This window comes from Eptatretus burgeri, chromosome 13 (genome assembly GCF_056783735.1).
Source record: "Eptatretus burgeri isolate ZD-2024b chromosome 13, Ebu_testis_v1, whole genome shotgun sequence".
NCBI classification, from domain to species: domain Eukaryota; kingdom Metazoa; phylum Chordata; class Myxini; order Myxiniformes; family Myxinidae; genus Eptatretus; species Eptatretus burgeri.
Window position 1 is genome coordinate 35,476,627 of NC_140973.1, and position 19,871 is coordinate 35,496,497.

At 41.5% G+C, this 19,871-nt stretch overlaps 1 protein-coding gene across 4 annotated transcripts in view; it reads left to right on the top strand.

The window, feature by feature from the left end:
• Positions 1-19,871, top strand: part of LOC147014234 (contactin-4-like) — a 588,183-nt gene that overhangs the window by 146,044 nt on the left and 422,268 nt on the right. For all 4 annotated transcript variants that reach the window (XM_085852006.1, XM_085852003.1, XM_085852004.1 and 1 more), the window contains 2 exons: positions 12,947-13,076; positions 18,687-18,856. In XM_085852006.1, coding sequence (XP_085708132.1) covers positions 12,947-13,076; positions 18,687-18,856 — 300 coding nt within the window. The remainder of the gene's footprint in view (positions 1-12,946; positions 13,077-18,686; positions 18,857-19,871) is intronic.

Below are 19,871 nucleotides of genomic sequence, written 5' to 3' on the forward strand. Positions count from 1 at the left end.
CTTTTTCAGGGACCTAAAACCTTTGAAGGCCGTGGTGGCCGAACTCAAGATACGGTTTATTTAGTTTTTCATGTCCTGGGCCATCAAATGACACCTTGAAACCTTTCATGCTCAGTACTTTAATTAAACGTCACTGGGCTCTCGCACTATTCTGTTTGCTGTCCAGAAATAACTTCACTCAGATTATGGATTCTGCAGTCATGGCGAAGGCCACCATCTTTATTTTGCCACCAAGCACAACATGCACAACACAACATGACAATGTTCTTGCACAAATGAGAAGCCAAAACAAACATGGTGCAGTATATACACAAACCTCCCAGCATCCCTCTTTTCCAATCAAGAAACAAACCACAACCAACTTGAAGGACACTCGGTAGAGCGCATACCTCAGCCACATAATGCCTGATCCACAAGAACATATTATTTGGACAATACATTTTTGAGCTATCATCCGATATATCGTTTTTGGCCCGATCTCTCAATGGTGAAGAATCACTTTAGTAATTAAATAATCTCATATCCAGACCCGGGTTTGGATTGTCACCAAAATTGAATCAGTTCTTCCTTGTCTCACACCCAACGTGTCCACAAAGTTTCGTCTGAATCCGATCGCAACTTTTTGAGATTCCGTGCTATATATCATTTTTGGCCCTATCTCTCAATGGTGAAGAATCACTTCCACAATTCTAGTAGTCGGATCCTGATCTTCACCAAAATGTAATGAGTTAATCCTCGTCACACACCCAACCTGTCCACCAAATGTCATCTGGATCCGTCGACAACTTTTTCAGATATCCTGCACACAAACAGACAAACAACCAGACAGGGTGGGGGGTTGAAAACATAATAATAATATGTGTGGTCGAGGTAACATTAGTATTTCCAAAATGATTTCTTCTGATTAAATTAACAAACTTTATGAACTGAGTCAATAATATGATGGGGTTTTGTTTTGCTGTGTTGTTTTGAAATTGTCACAAGAAGTCCTCAAATCTCTCCAGCTTCTTGACGGTGCATGCTTGTTTCATTTCTTGCGACTGTGTTGCTCTCACTAGTTTTGTTGTTGGCTGCTTTGCTGCATTAAGCATCGTTCCTCTGAACACTGTGGAGTTGCTTGCCCATCATCAACTGAGTTGTGATGTTCTGAATGAGTTGTCGGTTCGCAAGTGTCCAAAACGGATGCCTCTGGTGTCATTTGGTGACACGTTCTGCTCAATTCCCTCAGCAGTGACTTGCTTTGGAGTAGTTTCATTGGTTTGATGTAGATGTTTGTAATCATGTCTATATTCCTGGTCATTCACTTTATTCACGTATGATCGAGGTGATGGCCGTTCTGTTCATGCCAAGTTGCCATGTCATTAGTTTGGTTTTGTCGACTATATTGAATGTCTGTACTCTTACTCATGTTTCTACAACACTGAGCTCAGGTGATTGTTTTGCTCTTTTGTCAAACTACAATATGGCTTTGTTATGTTTTGGATCAGCATATTATTTTCCTTCTATCTCCATTACTTCTGGCTTCAGTATACTTTTGGCTGTTAATAGAATTGTTTGTGTTTGACGTGACATCAGGTGTTGGGGCAGGGCTTCTGTCCATGCCTTTAGTTGGAGTGCTTCTCTACTTTTGGATTGCTTCCCAGTCTAAGTTTTTTCTTGTCCTGCTGAACTTTCTTTTAAAGATGTGCTTGGCAATCTTCAACTGCTGCTTCAGCCGAGCCATTTGACGGGGAATGGAGTGGCAATGAGGTGCAGTGTTAGACTGCTCAGTCAGGTATAAATCTGACAAATTTGTCATTACGAACTTTGATCAATTATCACTCATGATGATCTCTTGCATCCGTTATTTCGGACAGTCAATGATGGAGACGGAAGTGGATTTAGATAGTTGGTGCGATGGTGCATGTTACACACTTCGTTGCTGAAACTATCCTTAGTTAAAATAGTCCAAATTTGCTGAAGGAACTCATTGCATCAATTGTAACTTCTTAATTACCATTTGTATGATATCGGTACTTCACCATCTGGAGGAGCCTCGTGTTCTACTGATGTGTGCACTTTAATGGCCTTGTGTGTATTATTAACGAAGGAATGATGCCTTTTGAAACGGGGAAAAATCTACATTTTATTTTTTTTCCGAAAAAGTTACCGTTTTATTTCGGATACTTTTCCGAATTAAACATGGAAAAATCTCAGTATTTCTGATTTGAAGATATGCTGTGATATCTGAGTGCTCCGCAAGTTTCATTGCCTTGAGATCAGTATTCACGAAGCCATGAGTCAATAAAAATAGGGAAATGCCAAAAAGTACCTTTTTGGATACGGGTGGTAAACTTAGAGACCACACACAGCATTGTTGGGCAGAGTAATTGTGGAGAACCTTTTGCCTGGATTCCACCACATAGTTGTCTCTCGAAATCTCAAATTTCAAGCAGCACCTCTATCATGAAACGGAAATCGTTTTCGAGCCACTTCTCAGCCTGCTGTGCATGGCCTGATTGCTCCAAGCCATGTGTCTGACCATCACACTGTGCAGTACTTCTTGACTTTTACATCATATAATCTCACGACTCGAGTGGTCATCACCAAATGCTTGATGCGAGCATGAGCTGCTTCTCGGTCTGAACTACCTCTGTGCCCCTGAACCGCCTCACCTCCTTCACAATCAGCTTTAGTCGTGCTTTGCAATTTGCAGAAAGTTTGCTAAGTAATTTATATGCTTCGATGATAGTCTCTTAATCAGCAGTCTAGACCAGATATGACATCTCCATAGTATAGTCTGTAAATATCTGCTACTTAGATAATTCCTGTGTGGTATCCTTCCTTTATGCTGTGTATTTCTTCTTGACAATTGAGTGTGGCAAGTCCAAGCTTCTGGCTCCTATCAGTAGATAACAAAGTTTTCTGTAGAACATCCATTTGGACCTTTTGACACGCCTGCCTCTCATTTACTCTTGCTTCCACCTCCTTTGGCCTCGAGAAGTGATAATCATCCCCTCCTACAGACCAAATTTTTGATTTGGGTTGATTTATTGTCAGGGTTACCATCTTGCAGTGTATCTCAGAGATCATTGAAGCACATCAAGTTATAAATAGAACCTGTGTCAACCTGACAATGAATCTGCTTTACTTTTCCACCGTCACTCCTTAGAGGGACAGCTTTGCATACCATTCTTTGCCTGGAGATTGCACTGTTCCAACATTGTGCACTTGTATTCACTGATTCATGTGATGACGTTGGTGGAGGACATTATCGTCTTCGATGCACTTCACATCTTTCTTCACTTTCTTTACACTTCAACACATGATTGCAAAAGCCTGCATTATTTCACTAATTTTGGGTGCACTCGCTTGTGTACTTGGTTTGCACTGCAAAACTTGCATAAAATCTCTTTCTGGAAATATTTCCCTCCACTGTTCTGTGCTTATGACTTTGACTTATCTCTACTCCCAATGTTTTGATGAGATGTGCAGTTAACATCTTCAACACTGAAGTCTGCTACACTCACAACATGTCTGAGCTGCGTTGCAGTGGCCTCACTGACTCAGAGTGATAAAATATCTTTCTTAAAGTCACAGTCCCTTTCACAGAATAGCCTGGTTTGTGCTTGCTTGGAACAATATCCCAATACTCGGCAATCAGCCTCTGTTTGCAATATTGTCCCATCACAGCTTTCTCAAAGTAGCAACTTGTTCGAAATGACCCGTACAATTCATCCGACTCTGCGACAAAATCCAGACTATTGAGACTGTTTCCCTCAGATCGGCTCACACACAGTTTCTTGGTCATGTGTTGAGCTTTTTTTGCAATCCACATGCATTTTGTGAAGAAAAGAAAAACCGTTCAGGTTCCGACCGCAGCTCGGTCGAATCCTGTGGAACAAAGTGGATGAAACTTTTTTTTTCTTCTTCCAATTCTGGCACCTTGTTTCCAACTGTGGGCTGTCTATAAATGGACTTTACTCACATCACAGATTCCCCAGACACCACCAGGGCTGCCATCTTTACTTAGCCAATGAGCACAACATAGCATGTCACAGCGCACATGACCAACAACACAAGACAAAGTTTTGAGCAAATTAGCCTCCAAAACAAAGATCGATAGACATTACACTCAACTCCAAACATAACGTATGTAAAAGAAACACAACAATTATGCACCAAAAGCAATTGCAACAAAAGAAACACAATGCAGATCTACTACCGACTACGCGAGCACACAGCAACACTTACACAGTTTTACTTTACAGACGACGCCGACAGCACATATACTCAAAGGCAAAATAAAAAGGGGCCACCCTCTACGACAAGGGGGCAGACGGGCCTGGGGCCGAGACCGCGTGGAGCCTACCCGTCTTGTGATGAGCCGCAAAATGGCGGCGGTGCCCCGACTCCGCGCTCCTCCACGGGTTTCGTTGGCACTGCTTGGAATGGGGTGGGAACGGGGCTCCCTTTTCGCACTATCTCAGCCCGGGGGGAAACAGGGGGGGGGGGTTGTTGATGCTCTGGGGAAAGAGGATAGCTGGCCTGCTTGGGTCCCGCGACGAGCGACTCCACTGCGCCATCGACCGCGTTCCCGGCTTCCCCTCTCTGCAGCTCCCCGACAGACCGACTCTCCTCCAGACCCGTCTTGACTGCTGCTGCCACACTTCGCCGCCGCCGCCACACCTCTCCAACTCGCCCGAGCCCGAAACAGAAACTGACTGAATTCGCCCCGCACTCGGCGCTTTATAGTGCAGCAGGAGAACCCATATGCAAATTTCCGGATCAGGATGGGCTCGGGGGCAGAGCCACGATCGCCCATTGGATGGAGGAAAAGTGGGCGTGAACCTCCCCTGATCCTCAAATTTGCATATATCGATTCTACTCCGACGCGCCTGGAGGCGGGGCCAAATCGCCCCGCGCTTAATGATTGGAGGGAACAGAAGTGGGCGTGTATCGTTCCTGATCCGACCCCTCCTCGGAAAGGCCGCTCTTTGCACCCGCGGCTCGGCGCGCGGCCCGCACGAGGCCAGGACAGCCCGACGCTCGGCGCCCACAAGTGCTGCGGGAATGACGGCAGAAGGAGGAGAGGTGAAGGTGGTGGAGGGTTTATTGTGGCGATGATGGCCATGGCGACGCTTGGAATGGCGGTGATGCGATGGTTGCGAGAGTGAGTTGTGAAGGTAAAGGCCGTGGCTGTTGGCGTTGTTGTTGTTGTAAAGCGGCGTTGCAGTTGGTGGTTGTTGTGTGATGGCGGTTGAGACGTGGTTGGTTCAAAATAAAGATAGAACAGAAAAACGGCTATCTTAAAGGGTCGCAGCCCTAATGAATGATATTTATTCCCTCTAAACAACGGGTTTGGGGCTAACTACACATGTACTTCCAGAGATATCTCACCTGCGGGACCTGAATGGTGGTTTGCGAATTTTCTCAACCACAACAATATATATATATATATATATATATATATATGTATGTGTATATGTATATATATATATATATATATATATATATATATATATATATATATATATATATATATATATATATATATATATATATATATATATATATGTGTGTATATATATATATATATATATATATATATATATATATATATAAACACATATATATATATATATATATATATATATATATATATATATATATATATATATATATATATATATATATATATATATACATATAAACACATATACATATATACATATATATATATATATATATATATACATATATACATATATACATATATATATATATATATATATATATATATATATGTATATATATATATATATGTATATATATTTATATGTATATATATATATATATATATATATATATATATATATATATATATATATATATATATATATATATACATATATACATACATATATATATATATATATATATATACACATACATATATATATATATATATATATATATATATATATATATATATACATATATATATGTATATATATATATATATATATATATATATATATATATATATATATATATATATATATATATATATATATATATATATATATATATGTCACGCTTCCTCCTCCATGTTTGACAGTTGTTGTCACACACTGCGTAACCATCCTTTCGCCTACTCGACGGCGAACAAAAACCCTGCGTGATGAACCAAAGATTTCAAATTTTGATTCATCGTTCCACAAGACCTTGTTCCAGTTTTCAGTCGTCCACTGGTGGTGCTTCATGGCTCAGGCAAGCCTCTTTTTCCTATTTTGCCATCTTAGCAATGGCTTTCTTACTGCCACTTGACCTGTCAAACCTGCAGCTCGAAGTCTTCTCTTCACAATTGAAACCGAGACTTCCTTACTTCGACCAGTGTTAAGCTGTGCTTGAAGCTGCTACTGTCCTGTGAGCCGCCTATCACGCGAGCTGTTGACTCTTAGAAACTTGTCTTCTGATTATGTTATGGTTTTGGGTCTGCCAGACCTCTTGCTGTCAGAGTTTACTCCAGTCTCCAAGTGCCTTTTGATGGTGTAGGAAACTGTACTCACTTACACCTTGGCTTCTTTGCAATGTCTCCAATGGAAGGAGCAACACTTTTCAGGGTTATAATGGTCTGTCTGTCTTCCTTTGTTAATTGTCTTTTTCTCGCCATTATGATAGCAATAAACTACTTCCTGCAGTGCAATATTGTCCAAATAATGCTTCAGAGGGTGTAGCAACACAGTCTGTTCCAACACTGCTTTTATACAGACAGAGGGTTTGTAACTAATCAACAAAAGTTGGGACTCCTGTAGGAATTGTTTTTATCAACTTTCAAGGCTTAATTTACTTCCATTGCTGCAGAACAGCAGCAGTTCCTAACCCATTTATTGTTCCCTGAAAAAGACCTTTTTTAACAACTGAAATCTACATTATTTTTCAATTTTTGGAAACTTAAACTTTTTATTTTAACCTCCAGCAGTTTCGCACTTTTCTTTGTACCATTTCAGGTTATTCACTCGACTTAAACTGCTTGAATTTAAGTATAAACTGAAAAATGGGGGTGCTCTAAAACTTCTGACTGGTAGAGTACACACACACACACACACACACACACACACACACACACACACACACACACACACACACACACACACACACACACACACACACACACACACACACAGTCATTTATTCGTTTCGATTTACATAAATGATTTCGATCATAATATGTTCCCCCACAAGGAACTTTGATGCAGGAGGAGACAATTTGGCCCATTAAAGCCTGTGCTATTATTACCAACCTTTGGTTGTTTGTCCATGCCCTATCATTTTCAATGCTGAGCATCAATCAAGGAAACAGCAAGTACCATTTTTAAGTGTTTGGTATGACTTGGCCGGGGTTCGAACCACCGACCTTCCAGACACAGAGTGGACGCTCTAATCATTAAGCAACCAAGGCTGGTAAAATCCTATATAGTGCATTTTATGAGTCGGTTTTCTAAATTTGCAGACGACACAAAACTGGGAGGTAATGCAATAACGTAGATAGTATCGAGGGGGGTGATTTGATTCAGCAAAGTAAAGATACTTTAATAGATTTGGGAAATGACTTGCAGGTGCAGTTTATCATCTAGAAATGTAAGGTGCTGGGGATGGAGAAGAACAATGAAAATAGAAATTACACGATGCAAGGAGCAATCTTGGAGTGTGTCACACAGGAGAATGATGTGTGTTCGTAATAGATATGCATACAAAGCAAGTTGAAGGTGACAAAAAACTGGTTGGTAGGAATCGAAAGCGGGTTTTTTTTTAACCCTTTGCGTGCTGCGGTCGCAGATTTGCGATGAAATAAAAATAATGGAAACAAATTTTTTGTTTACATTTTGGTTCTTCATCTAACTTGACACCCAAGTTGTGTTTTTTTGCAAATACCACTTGAAATTCACAGCCCTGTGAGAAAAGTAAATTAAGCAGCAGGAACCATGCGGCCATAAACAATGCAGCATGCAAAGGGTTAACCAAATGTAGTAAAAAACGCTTTAAGATATGTTGACTAATCAGTAATGATAAGGAGGTTCCAAGTAAGACAACATAAATACATACGTAACATTTCTCAAACAAAGAATATTTCTGTTACGTCACTCAACAGAGGCTAAACAACTGGATTGATTGCAGGGCACAAATCCATTGATTTCACAGCAAGTCTCGTTCACCTATCTTCGACTCCGTTAAGATGGTGTCTCCCTCACATTCTACATGCCCCTTCCCCCTTGCATCATCATCATCTTTCTCACAATCTCTCAACATCTGACAATTCAACAACAACAACATATTTGGAAAGAATATAACACCGAATAAAGAACACAACAATTTCTCAAAGTTTTATTTACTTTTTTTGTTTCCAGTTGTCACCTGCGACGCGTGACGTCACGATTACTGGAAATAGCGTCCCCACAATGAAGAGCAATGTTTCCTGGTTTATGGAGACCAAGTAATGATAAATGATGATGAATACGATATGATGATCTTGGCAAATATTGACAATAAAACTATGAGAAATGTTTGTTCATTAACAAGCATCAAACCACATCATGGTATCCCATTTCATTCATTTTTAAATTCCAGTTTGAATTTTGAACGGTAATTTATGAACACCCTGTATATGAATGAAAACAATCCGAATCGAATCGTACCATTCAAAATACTCGAAGGTACCGATAAATATCACAGCGAGAAGTCGAAGTGTGAATTGGAAAGCAAATAGGCCTTCCGATTTATTCGGAGTGAGGACAAATGGCAGTCGATGGGGAGTGACGTGTACAGATGATTTAATGAATTGGTGGGTTGGGTGAATCTCATGACGTCCTCCAGCCAATCGAGTCAGACCAGAGTGGTACCTTGCATATCGGATTGAGATTACTACGGATCTGTCACTCTGTGTGAATCCATGCAAGTGGAATGGAAGCTAAACATTGCACTTTTGAAATTGTTCCTACTTTTCATCCATTACGTGTTTTAGCGATCCCATAACGGGTCCGTGAGTTTACAGAAAGAAAACGGGTCAAACCTGTGAAATATGGGTCACTTGTCATGTGATGATATGATAGTAAGCAGACAGTGCAATGCCAGGCAGCTATACGTAAAGCTAACATGGTTTTCAGTTCTAGTTTTAGGGGGATAAATTACAAATTAAAAGAGGGAGTGGAAACGCTGTAGATTGACCCCCCAAAATAGGTGTTTGCTCTCTTCTCAGTAATGACACACACAATTTCGATGAAACTTGACCATAACCTTCATCACACATGATGTACCAAAGTTTGTCCGTGGCATTAAAAAAAATGCAGGTTCTAAGGGAGTTTGCAGGGGGTTTGAGTGACTATTGCTCCTGATCCAGGTGAGCTTCAGTTCAGGCGCTCCTATTTTTTTCTATGCTCCATCAATGTTTGAGCCTTCCTCGGAGATTGACTTTAAATTGGGTTTCCTGTCTGCTAGCAATAATTGGTGCATGTTGAAGGTCCCACGGTGTTTTAAGCAAAGAGTACCAAGGAAAAATGCTCCCTTCGCGACCCAGCAAGAAGGTGGGAGTAATTGGGGCCATGAAAGAAGTAATATATTTGTCATATATTCACACTTTCCTTCATATTGAAGCCATCTGAATTTGTTGTATGGAAGCCCTTTGATGCAATACCTTTTGCAAAATTTGTTTTAATTTCACTAGAATTTGATTATATTCATGACAAACATTTGCATCACTTCTCAATTGCATTTTTAGGTAGTCTCTAATCTATTTTTGGTGGTCTATTTTGTTTTGAAGTCGTCTTTTCTCACATCCTCTATTCATTTGCTGCCTTGTGTTCTGCAAGGATGCCTGCCCTTCGCATCAACCCGTCAAACTGCAGTATTAGTTATAATATTGGGGGAATAAGTGGATGCATTTCAAATAGGTTAAAACCACCAAACAATTACATCGGCAATTAGGATGATGGAAATTATTTGCCATCAAGAGCTCAGACAAATATCAATGAGTGGCCACTCCAGAATCACTCTGACTGACTTCATTGTTTGCACGTCTGCATGAGCTTCCCATCTCTATTGAAATGTCAGCAATGCTCAGTTTTGCAACAGAAGTGCTAAGTGCAGCAGGCCTTGTACCTGCTTCATTTTAATTTGTAGAAAATTATGCCATGAATGCATTTTGCAGCTTTAAGGAAAATTGCACACTTGTGCTTTATGAAATTGTTTCCTTTATGGATCTTATTTTTTCCTTCCAAGTCATGAGTTTTAATTTGCATATATCTGTATTCCGATAGGTTATAGCAGCCATCGCTTTCATGACAACGTCCTCCAGTATGATTCAAACTCGAGTGAAAAATGTTGATCCGCCTTTGAGTTGCATTTATAGTAGATATAGGTTTATAACTGTGTTTTACAAATTCATATTACACCAGACAATTGGTGTACTCAAGAATTATGCATTAGGGGGTTTAATTATAACCCTTGACATATTGTTTTGTGGAAGGAGAGGCAGGGATTTTTTTTGGGGGGGAGGACGATCCATCGCTAGATTGTTGTGAGAATAGTATAGTCCGTGTGTTTCGATTAGGTTTGATTGACATGTATCAGGGATGTTTCAGAGTAAGTCGTCTTGTTACAAGTGATGTTGAGGCGGCAGCGTATGTAATTTATAAGCAGCATAGTGAGAGAAAACATTGTATGGTGTAACACTTCTTGTATAGACCAGGCCAAGTGAAGACTTGCAGCAAAAAACAGACACCAGGAAAGTGCTACATGTTTTAAAAGGACCATTATCAACTGTTGGTGCATGTGTGCAAGGAAAAAGAGAGAAATACTTTTTTTATTTATTGGGGACGGCTCAGAGGATGGCACCTACCACAAACATTGGATTACCAATCACGGGGCCTGCCCCAGGCGAATGTGGACCCAGAGTCCATGCGAGTTTTGACCACAGATGTGTGTGGAGTCCAAAGTGGGATTTTTGGAGGATGAAGATCACTCTTTGTCTTTGTCACTCTTTGTCCCACTGGCTCTCTTTATCTCTCACTCTGCTTCATTGTTGGGACAGGGATGACTGCTCTCTGGAGATGTGGACACCACCTCACCATCTCTCGTTTTCACTCTTTTTTTTTTGTTTTGCCGAAAACGCTTCCTGACACTCAATGATGAACCTCTGAAAGTTTGACAAAGATCCTTTTAGCCATCTTTGAAAAATATTACGACACACACACACGCACGCACGCACGCACGCACGCACGCACACACACACACACACGGCTATATTTTAGTGTAGACTGGCTGAAGTACCTGGTGTTGCCTGGGGAAATTCAATGAAATGACCTTATGATTAAATTGGTGTTGACAACAAATCGCAACATCATCATCATACGATCTTCACAAAACATATTACTTGATCGCTCCCGGGGAAAACCCAGACAGCGTATAAGCAACGTACTCACTCGAGGCCTGAACATGGAGGTGTTATAATAAACCTGGGTAAAGCAATCTTTTAATAGCAGGCGCACGTGCAAACACTATAGTAATTAAATTCATGTTGTTGACAACAAATCACTACAACCTAAACATAGATATTCACAATTCATATTACTTGCTCGTTCAAGGGAATAAAAAAACCCAGGCAATGCTTAAGCACAAGACCTGGTCAAGGCCTGAATACCAATTATCCGGTTTTATCCAGGGTCAATTTTATCTAAACATAGTCCTCAACCTCCATCTGGATGAAAGAGGAGGACATGCAAAGTTTGGTCACACTGGTTCTTGCAGGGTCTGAATATATAAACACAAAACAAATAAACGAGAAAGACATCATGCAGAGCACTATACATGTGAAATCCTTCAAATCAAACAAATTGGACCATCAAAATAATTGGTGGTTGAATTAAATGACCAAATATGCTAATCCTCTTCAAAGTTCAAGTCAATGGGATGAAAATTGAAGATTTTTAGGTCTTATGTGTCATGTCTTCGGAGTCTTAAATGTTCTGAGGGGTATTGAAGGTTGTGAAAGGGTCTTAAGGGTCTTATGAGGTCTTAGGGAGTTTTTGGAGTCTAAATGCTATGAGGATTCGTCAGGTAAATCGGAGCACATGGTAATTCATATTTGAACGCAGTCCAGCTGATTACATCTCAGCTGTTTGTGGGATCAAATATCCCGGCACAGACGTCCAGTGTTAACGGAGGCTGTCTGATGCGACATTATGTACGATCGGACATCAACATATTGTATTTTTGAAATCTCGCTTTGTACATCGCTGGTTTCTTCAAGGTCTGTTTTTTTATAACAATGTATACCACCTCGTTATTGCAGTGTTTTCTTTAAAGCTAAGAGTCCCACTGCTGATAGAGGTGGTGGGTCATCAATACAGCTTGTGTTGTCGGTGTTATGTCCTCTTTCACTCGAGTTCGTAATTTCTGTGATGTGGGATACATCCAATGGAACCACTGTGTCATAACAAAAAAAACCTCTGATTTCCACCCAATAAATCCTCAGTAAACACCTGTCCACAATCCAAACAGTCACGGTGGTTCAAAATGTCATCTGCACAACTTGTTAGATTGAAAATGTACCTCTATCTTTGAACTCTTTTGTGAAGGAGATGCTTGCTATACCCCATAGTTCCAATGTTGACTGAAATGCATGGAAATGTTTATATGGACATGGCTGAGGCAGGTGTATTGTTCAACTTCCTTTTACATTACTGTCAGTCGAGGAAAAAATAAAATGAGGATATCGTGGGAGAAGGTCACGTGTTGAAGATAGGCTCTGGCAAAAGTTTTCTTTTCATCTTGCTCAAAAAAGTGATAAGGATAAAAGTCGTCTGTGGAAGCTTCATGCTTCACTCTTTTAGTTTCAGTCTTTTTTATAACATAAGCATAATTCTGGGAAGTTTTGCAAAAATTTAGTGAGAATGTGTCACCTTGGCAGTTGCTGGATCCCAGCAGCATGGACCCGTTTTCGTTGTTGAACCACGAGACGTGCTGTTTACTCCGGACATTCCGGGTGGCAAAGTGAGCTTCTCCTGCTCTGCCAAAGCCAAGCCACCTTCCATGTACAGGTATGACAAAAGAAGTGGTTCTATTTTCGAGGCAAAGGAGTGTGTGCAAAGATTAATATTAAAGGTGAACAGATCAGCGATAGTACATTGTGCAAGCAATCGCAAGTAAAATGGTGAAAATTGCAAACCTTTACAGAGCCCTGAATGCTGGGTTGATGGAAATTTAGTCAAATTTAAATTTGGTTTCTCTTTTTGAGACTCCGTGATGAAAATTTATAGAGTGTGAGTCAGAGGAAGCTACACAGCATGGGAAGGAAATTGGGCTATTGAATTCAAAACAATTTCAATAATCATGTGAAGTTGTACACAAGAATAAAACACTGACTGGTGATTTACATACATGTGGACAAGTAATCAAAATAAAGACCAATTACTGCACCATAATCTGCCTTCTGCTTGGAAATCAGCAAACATGACCGCTCAGCATAAAAAAGGTGCAAAAACAGATCCCTGCAACTTCAGACCACTCAGCCTTCTCCCAATCATCAGCAAGGTGATGGAATCCATCATCGCTTCTGACATTAAATCCTTCCTTTTCTCCAATGGCTTGATTTCATATCATCAGTTTGGATTCAGACCAGGTCACCATACCCTGGATATGCTGCTTCTGCTCTCCCAACAATGGACGGAGATCCTCAATGCCAGACATGAAATCAGAGCCATCTCCCAAGACATATTGTGTGCCTTCAATGTGGTCTGGCATCCTGCCCTGCTCACCAAACTCTCTTCTTATGGTATCCATGGACATCTCCACTCATGGCTCGCAGACTTCCTCTCTTGTTGCAGCCAACGTGTGGCACTTATTGGAGTTCTCTCATCCCCTCTCAACTGAATTCTCATATTGTATTCAATGAGACGATGTTTGTTCATCCTCCAGACATGCTGATACCACAGCTGACGTTTTTGGGTTCAGGGGAAATAATCACTGACAGCTTTGTGGCAGCAGCCATCTGGAGGTCAGCTTAATTTCGAAGGGCTAAGGAATATTTATGACATAAAGGTTGATAGGAGTTCTGGTCATTATTTTCACACACATTCCATTTAAGCTCGACTCTTGTTTCCAGCCAAACTTTCAGGCACCAGTATATAATTATTTATAAATAAGAATCCCTTCATAAGGCAAATAAAATAATCGGTGATTCTATTATACTGAATAAAGGTTAAAGATTATTTGGAAGGCCAATCTGTTTTCGGGAACAAGGGGCATTTTTACTGGGCAGATTGATTATCTTCGAATGCAGAAAAAGAGAAATAAGATCAGTTAAAATGCAAATATATTATTAAAATAGATACATGTTCAAGCACATAGATGGAATAATCATGTGGTATTTAAGTGCATTTCCCATTAAAGGGTTATAACAATACATAATGCTATATACCAAAAACATTTACTTTTTCAAGTTAATTATCAATCAAGTTTAATTGGCAACATTTTTTTTTATCACCCTTAAACCCATTATGCTAATTTTGGAGAAATTTGCATCAACAACATACAAATACACATATATAAACACACAAACACAGACAAATGATGTACTGGGAAGTACTTACAAAAGCTATTTTATTTGAAGTTATAACCTTAACTTATAAGCAAGTGACGGATTTCCCAACTGTCTGGATCATCAGCTGGGCACCGTTTTTTTAATCGAGATTTTGATCCTTTCAGCCCAGAACCTCTCCAAATTGCATATCCATAACCCTGGTTGCAGGTCCACATCAGTAGATTACTCAACATCAATGGACCCACAACCTCAAAATTGTGTCCAGTCAGTCAACAGAGCAATGCAATATATTAATTCAAACTTTTAAAATTATTACTTTTATTTACTAGATATGACAAGATACTACATTAAAGTATTACTAGATATGACTAAGGTTAACCATACATCACATTATATGATAATAAATTAAGCGATAAACACTTTACCTTGTAGACATGCCCATAACACAGCACCTCCATCTAACCATGGATTCAAACTGTCATTTAAATATTCAAACTGTGATCAATTCAACAACCCGTCCAGACGGCATCAGTCCACGTGTCCTAAAAACCTGCTCTGCTGCTCTTCCTCACCCTCTCTCTGTTCTATTCACCCTCTCATTTGCTCAAGGTCATCTGCCCTCTGCTTGGAAATCAGCAAACATGACCACTCTGCATAAAAAGGTGCAAAAACACATCCCTGCAACTTCAAACCAATCAGCCTTCGACAAATCATCAGCAAGGTGATGGAATCCATCATCTCCTCTGACATTAAATCCTTCCTTTTTTCCAATGGCTTGATTTCTGATCATCAAATTGGTTTCAGACCAGGTTACTCTGCTCTGGATATGCTGCTTCTGCTCTGTCACCAATGTATGGAGATCCTCAATGCCAGACATGAAATCAGAGCCATCTCCCAAGACATATTGCATGCCTTCAATATGGTCTGGCATCCTGCCCTGCTCACCAAACTCTCTTCCTATGGAATCCAAGGCCATCTCCACTCATGGCTCGCAGTCTTCCTCTCCTGTCGCAGTCAACGTGTGGCCCGAAATAGAGTTCTTTCATCCCCTCTTCCTGTCCAGGCTGGAGTTCCTCAAGGTAGCGTTCTGGGCCCTGTTCTTTTTCTGGTTTTCATCAACGATCTCTCAGACTCTCTGGAAAATCCACTTTATCTCTTTGCTGATGACTCCACCCTCTGCCGTACCATCTTTCATCCCTCTGATCAGCAAGCAGCATCCTCTTCACTCTGCAGATCTGGATAAAATCACAGGCTGGTCCAACATCTGGAACATATTTTTCAACCCTGACAAATCTCACACTCTCACTACGTATCTCCAAAAGGACCATTTGAAACCCACCCCCCCCCCATCTACTTTCTCAACAATCCACTTGAAGAAGTCCTTTCATTCAAGCTTATGGGCCCACTATCTGCCATGATCTTTTCTTGGATAGCCACATTTTCAACCTTGCCTTCAAAGCCAGTCACCAACTGGGCATTCTCTGTCGTACAACATCCTTCCTTGGCACACCTGAGCTCCTGACCACATACAAAGCTTTAGTCTGAAGCCTGATGGAGTACTGCTCTTCCCTCTCGGCTGGTGCTCCACCTCTCACCTTTCTCGGCTTCACGCTGTGGGAACCAAGGCATTTAGGATCATTGGTATCTCCGCAACAAGGCTGAGTCTTTGGGTCTCTCAGTCTTTCATTGCAGGCAGGTCGGTGGTCTTTCTGTCTTCTACCATCTCCTATCCGGCCTCGACCCCCCTGCTCTGTCTGAGAAATGCCCCCCCCCGTATTTCTGCAGGGTGCTCAAGGTCCACCAGCAAACCCCTTCTGGTAAAACTATCAACATCAAGAATCATTGCTCACCTTCACTCTTTCATTCCTCTTTTTTTCCCCGCCTTTGGAACAAACTCCCACACTCTCTTTAATCCCACTCTTCCCTCCAAGTCTTCAAAACAGCTGTTCACCACCATTTCTTATCCTCCCCCATTCAAAACCACGATCTTTTCTACACCCACTAATCCACCCCAAATCTACTTCCTTCAAATTCCCCGCTTTCCTTCCTGAAAGTCCCTGTCGTGTCCATCTTGTTTACTCTGTGTTCCCCGCCCAATCCATCTCCCATTCCACAGATCTCTTGTCTCTGTTCCACACTGTTTTTTCCTTACCCCTCCCCCCCCCTCTTGCCTCCTGCTCCAGTTGTTGTACATTCTATGTGTTGTACGTTCGGCACACAACCTGCGGAGACATGAATATCACTGCCAAGGCGAGTGAATCTCGCTGTAACATCAACATCCTCACTATAAACAGGTACAGACAAGATATCATAATCCAAGATGTCACTGAAAGTCTGGATCTTTGTTTTGACTGAGGAAACCTGTTGTCCCAGTGGCTTCAACACCTAATTCAGTGTCTCAAGCACCCCTAAAAGGACATCCAGGATTTCCGCAATGATGGCTGCATCATCTGCGAAATTAAGGTCAGAGATCTTGACATTCCCAAACAATGCACCCCAGCTTGATCACTCTCACATCTTCCCCAAAATCCAGTCCAGTCCAATGATACCATTGCAGCATTTCCACCATCCTTGAGAAGTTTAGCATGGATGCCACAGATCCCTGGGGCTTTACCCTCTTTAAAATGCTTCACCGCAGCCTGTGTTTCCACAAATGAAGGTGGTTCACAGTTGATTGGAGGGTCAGTAATGAGGATAGTAATACCCCTGGCATCCAACCTAACAGCCGGCGGGTCAGCCTGGTACAGCCGCTCAAAGTAACCGGCCCAGTGTAGTGGTCATTCACTTCGGATTTCTGTGTCAAAAGTCCACCACCCTCTGCTCTAACATGAGCACACCGATAAATGGGCTTGGAGGAACACAATGCATGAATTCCTCTGTAAGCAGGATGAGAATCACTCGTCCATCGGTGATGCTCTACCACTTCACAGATTCCTCGTATATTGTCCTCCTTGTCCGCCCTCAGCAATCGGATAGTTATACACCTCAGCTCCCTGAACAGCTCAGATCTGCCATTAAGCCGAGCCCTCTGATTTGGCCAATGGTGTTCAGTGTTTCTTGTGAGACAAAGTTCGTCTTTGCCTGACGGTGGGTTTCAAGACATCCATCGGCATCGTCAAGGATGGTAATCTTGAAAGCACTCCACATCTCTTCAGAATTCCACATATCACCCAAACCCCCTAAATTCCCACTCAGCCTGTTCACAAACTCCTCAGCTACCCTCTTGTCCCTCAGCTACCCTCTTGTCCCAGCCTCGGCCGGGATGGTACCATTCTCCTGGATTTAAGCTGCAACTTCAGAGATGCCCCAACAAACCTGTCGTCGGTATTGAGGAACTGGGCACACCGGTGGACCCTACAGTTCTGAAACATCCTCCAATGACCATCAACGTCCTTGAGTGGCCCAGCCAATGCCCAGACTTGAATCCCATTGAGAATCTGTGGAAAGACTTGAAGAATGCCGTTCACCGACGCTCCCCATACAACTTGACAGAGCTTGAGCAAATCTGCAAGGAAGAATGGGAGAAAATCCCCAAATCCAGATGTGCAAAGCTGATGCAGACATACCCACGAAGACTCGAAGCTGCACTCGATGCCAAACGTGCTTCAATAAAGTAATTATTTAGATCGGTAATAAAAAAAATTAAATTTAATCCATTTTAAATTTAGGCTGCAACACAACAAAATGTGACAAGTCGAGGGATGTGAACACTTTCTGAAGACATTGTATATATTTTATGTCTGTCTGTCTACGTCTGTCCCACCCTGTAAAACTTAAATGCTCTTCAGAAATAAAATTTTAAAATGTAAAATATGCTTCAAATTTAAGCAAAACATTTGGGGAAATTATATTTTTTTCAATCAGACAAAATGTTTTCAAACCAGGTGGTGTATAGGCAACAGACCGCTGCCTTGATTGTTGCCGAAATTTGTTTTCTTTGCTGTTATGAAATATATAACCTGCTATTTTTAGCTCCTTCAATCAGCACAAGAAGAAATGGCTTCCTTTCTTTTTCTTTTTTTAATATTGTATTTTTACTCGTGCTTCTACTTGTAATAATTGATCAATTAAGACTTGGCGAATACATAATGCTTGTTAATATCCACAGGTGGATACGAAATGGGAATTTTGTGAAGAAACGTGGCCATGTTCTGAAGGCTGATGCACAACTTGTGTTGGTAAACCCAACGGAGCATCGTGATTCTGGGTCCTACCAGTGTCTCGCCTCCAACATCTTTGGTGCCATCCTAAGTCATCCTGCAAATCTACAGTTTGCTTGTGAGTAAAGGTACCTACTACTTCTGTTATTGCAAATCCTATTTTAAATTTTGTTTGAGTGCTTTACCTGTTGTGGTGTAATGATTTCAGGCCAATTTTATAACACAGGGAATTATTATAATATATATATATATATATATATATATATATATATATATATATATATATATATATATATATATATATATATATATATATATATATTAAGAGTGAAGGACCAATTTTGTGCTCCTCCTAGCGGTCGCGTCACGTTTTTCTTGCTACTGTGACCTGGACTGAAAGAAACTTCGTACCTGTAAGAGTGCATCGCACATAGTGGCAATAGTCAAACTTCAACTCTGAAGCAGAATAAACACTTTTCGTTGAGACGGGGGCGAGGAGTGAAGAAGAGGGGATGGGGGATGAAGAGACTGGGGCGGGGGATGAAGAGACGGGGGCAGGGAGTGAAGAGGCGGGGGGCAAGGTAAGCAAATTTTTGGGCGGGGGTAAGCAAATTGAAAGCGAGAGATGGGGAAATGCGGCGGGGGATGAGTGGGCGGAGGCTGGGGTGAATTAGGCGGGTTGAGTGTGAGGGGGTGGACAGGGGGGCGGGCGCCCGCGGGGCAAGTGGGGCGGGGAATCAAGAGACGGGGGCAAGCAAATTGAATGCGGGGGGTGGGAGGCGGGGGCAAGCACGCCCTGTCCAGTCCATGTCCCTCGAGTGTGGGTGAGCTGGTGAGGGTGGTTGAATGAACGGAATCCGTCTGTGATGGGGTTTCGGCTAGTTATTATTATTATTATTCTCCTCCTCCTCCTCCTCCTCCTCCTCCTCCTCCTCCTCCTCCTCCTCCTCCTCCTCCTCCTCCTCCTCCCCTGTACCAGTACACTGGGACTCATTTCACCGACCTCGTAAGGATGACTGGCTGAGTCAACCCCACCTGGTGTTAATTCAGCAGCCAACAGGGCTTGAATTCAGGATCCTCAGATCCAAAACAAGCCACCCCAACCACTAAGCCAACGCCAGGCTATACTTTCC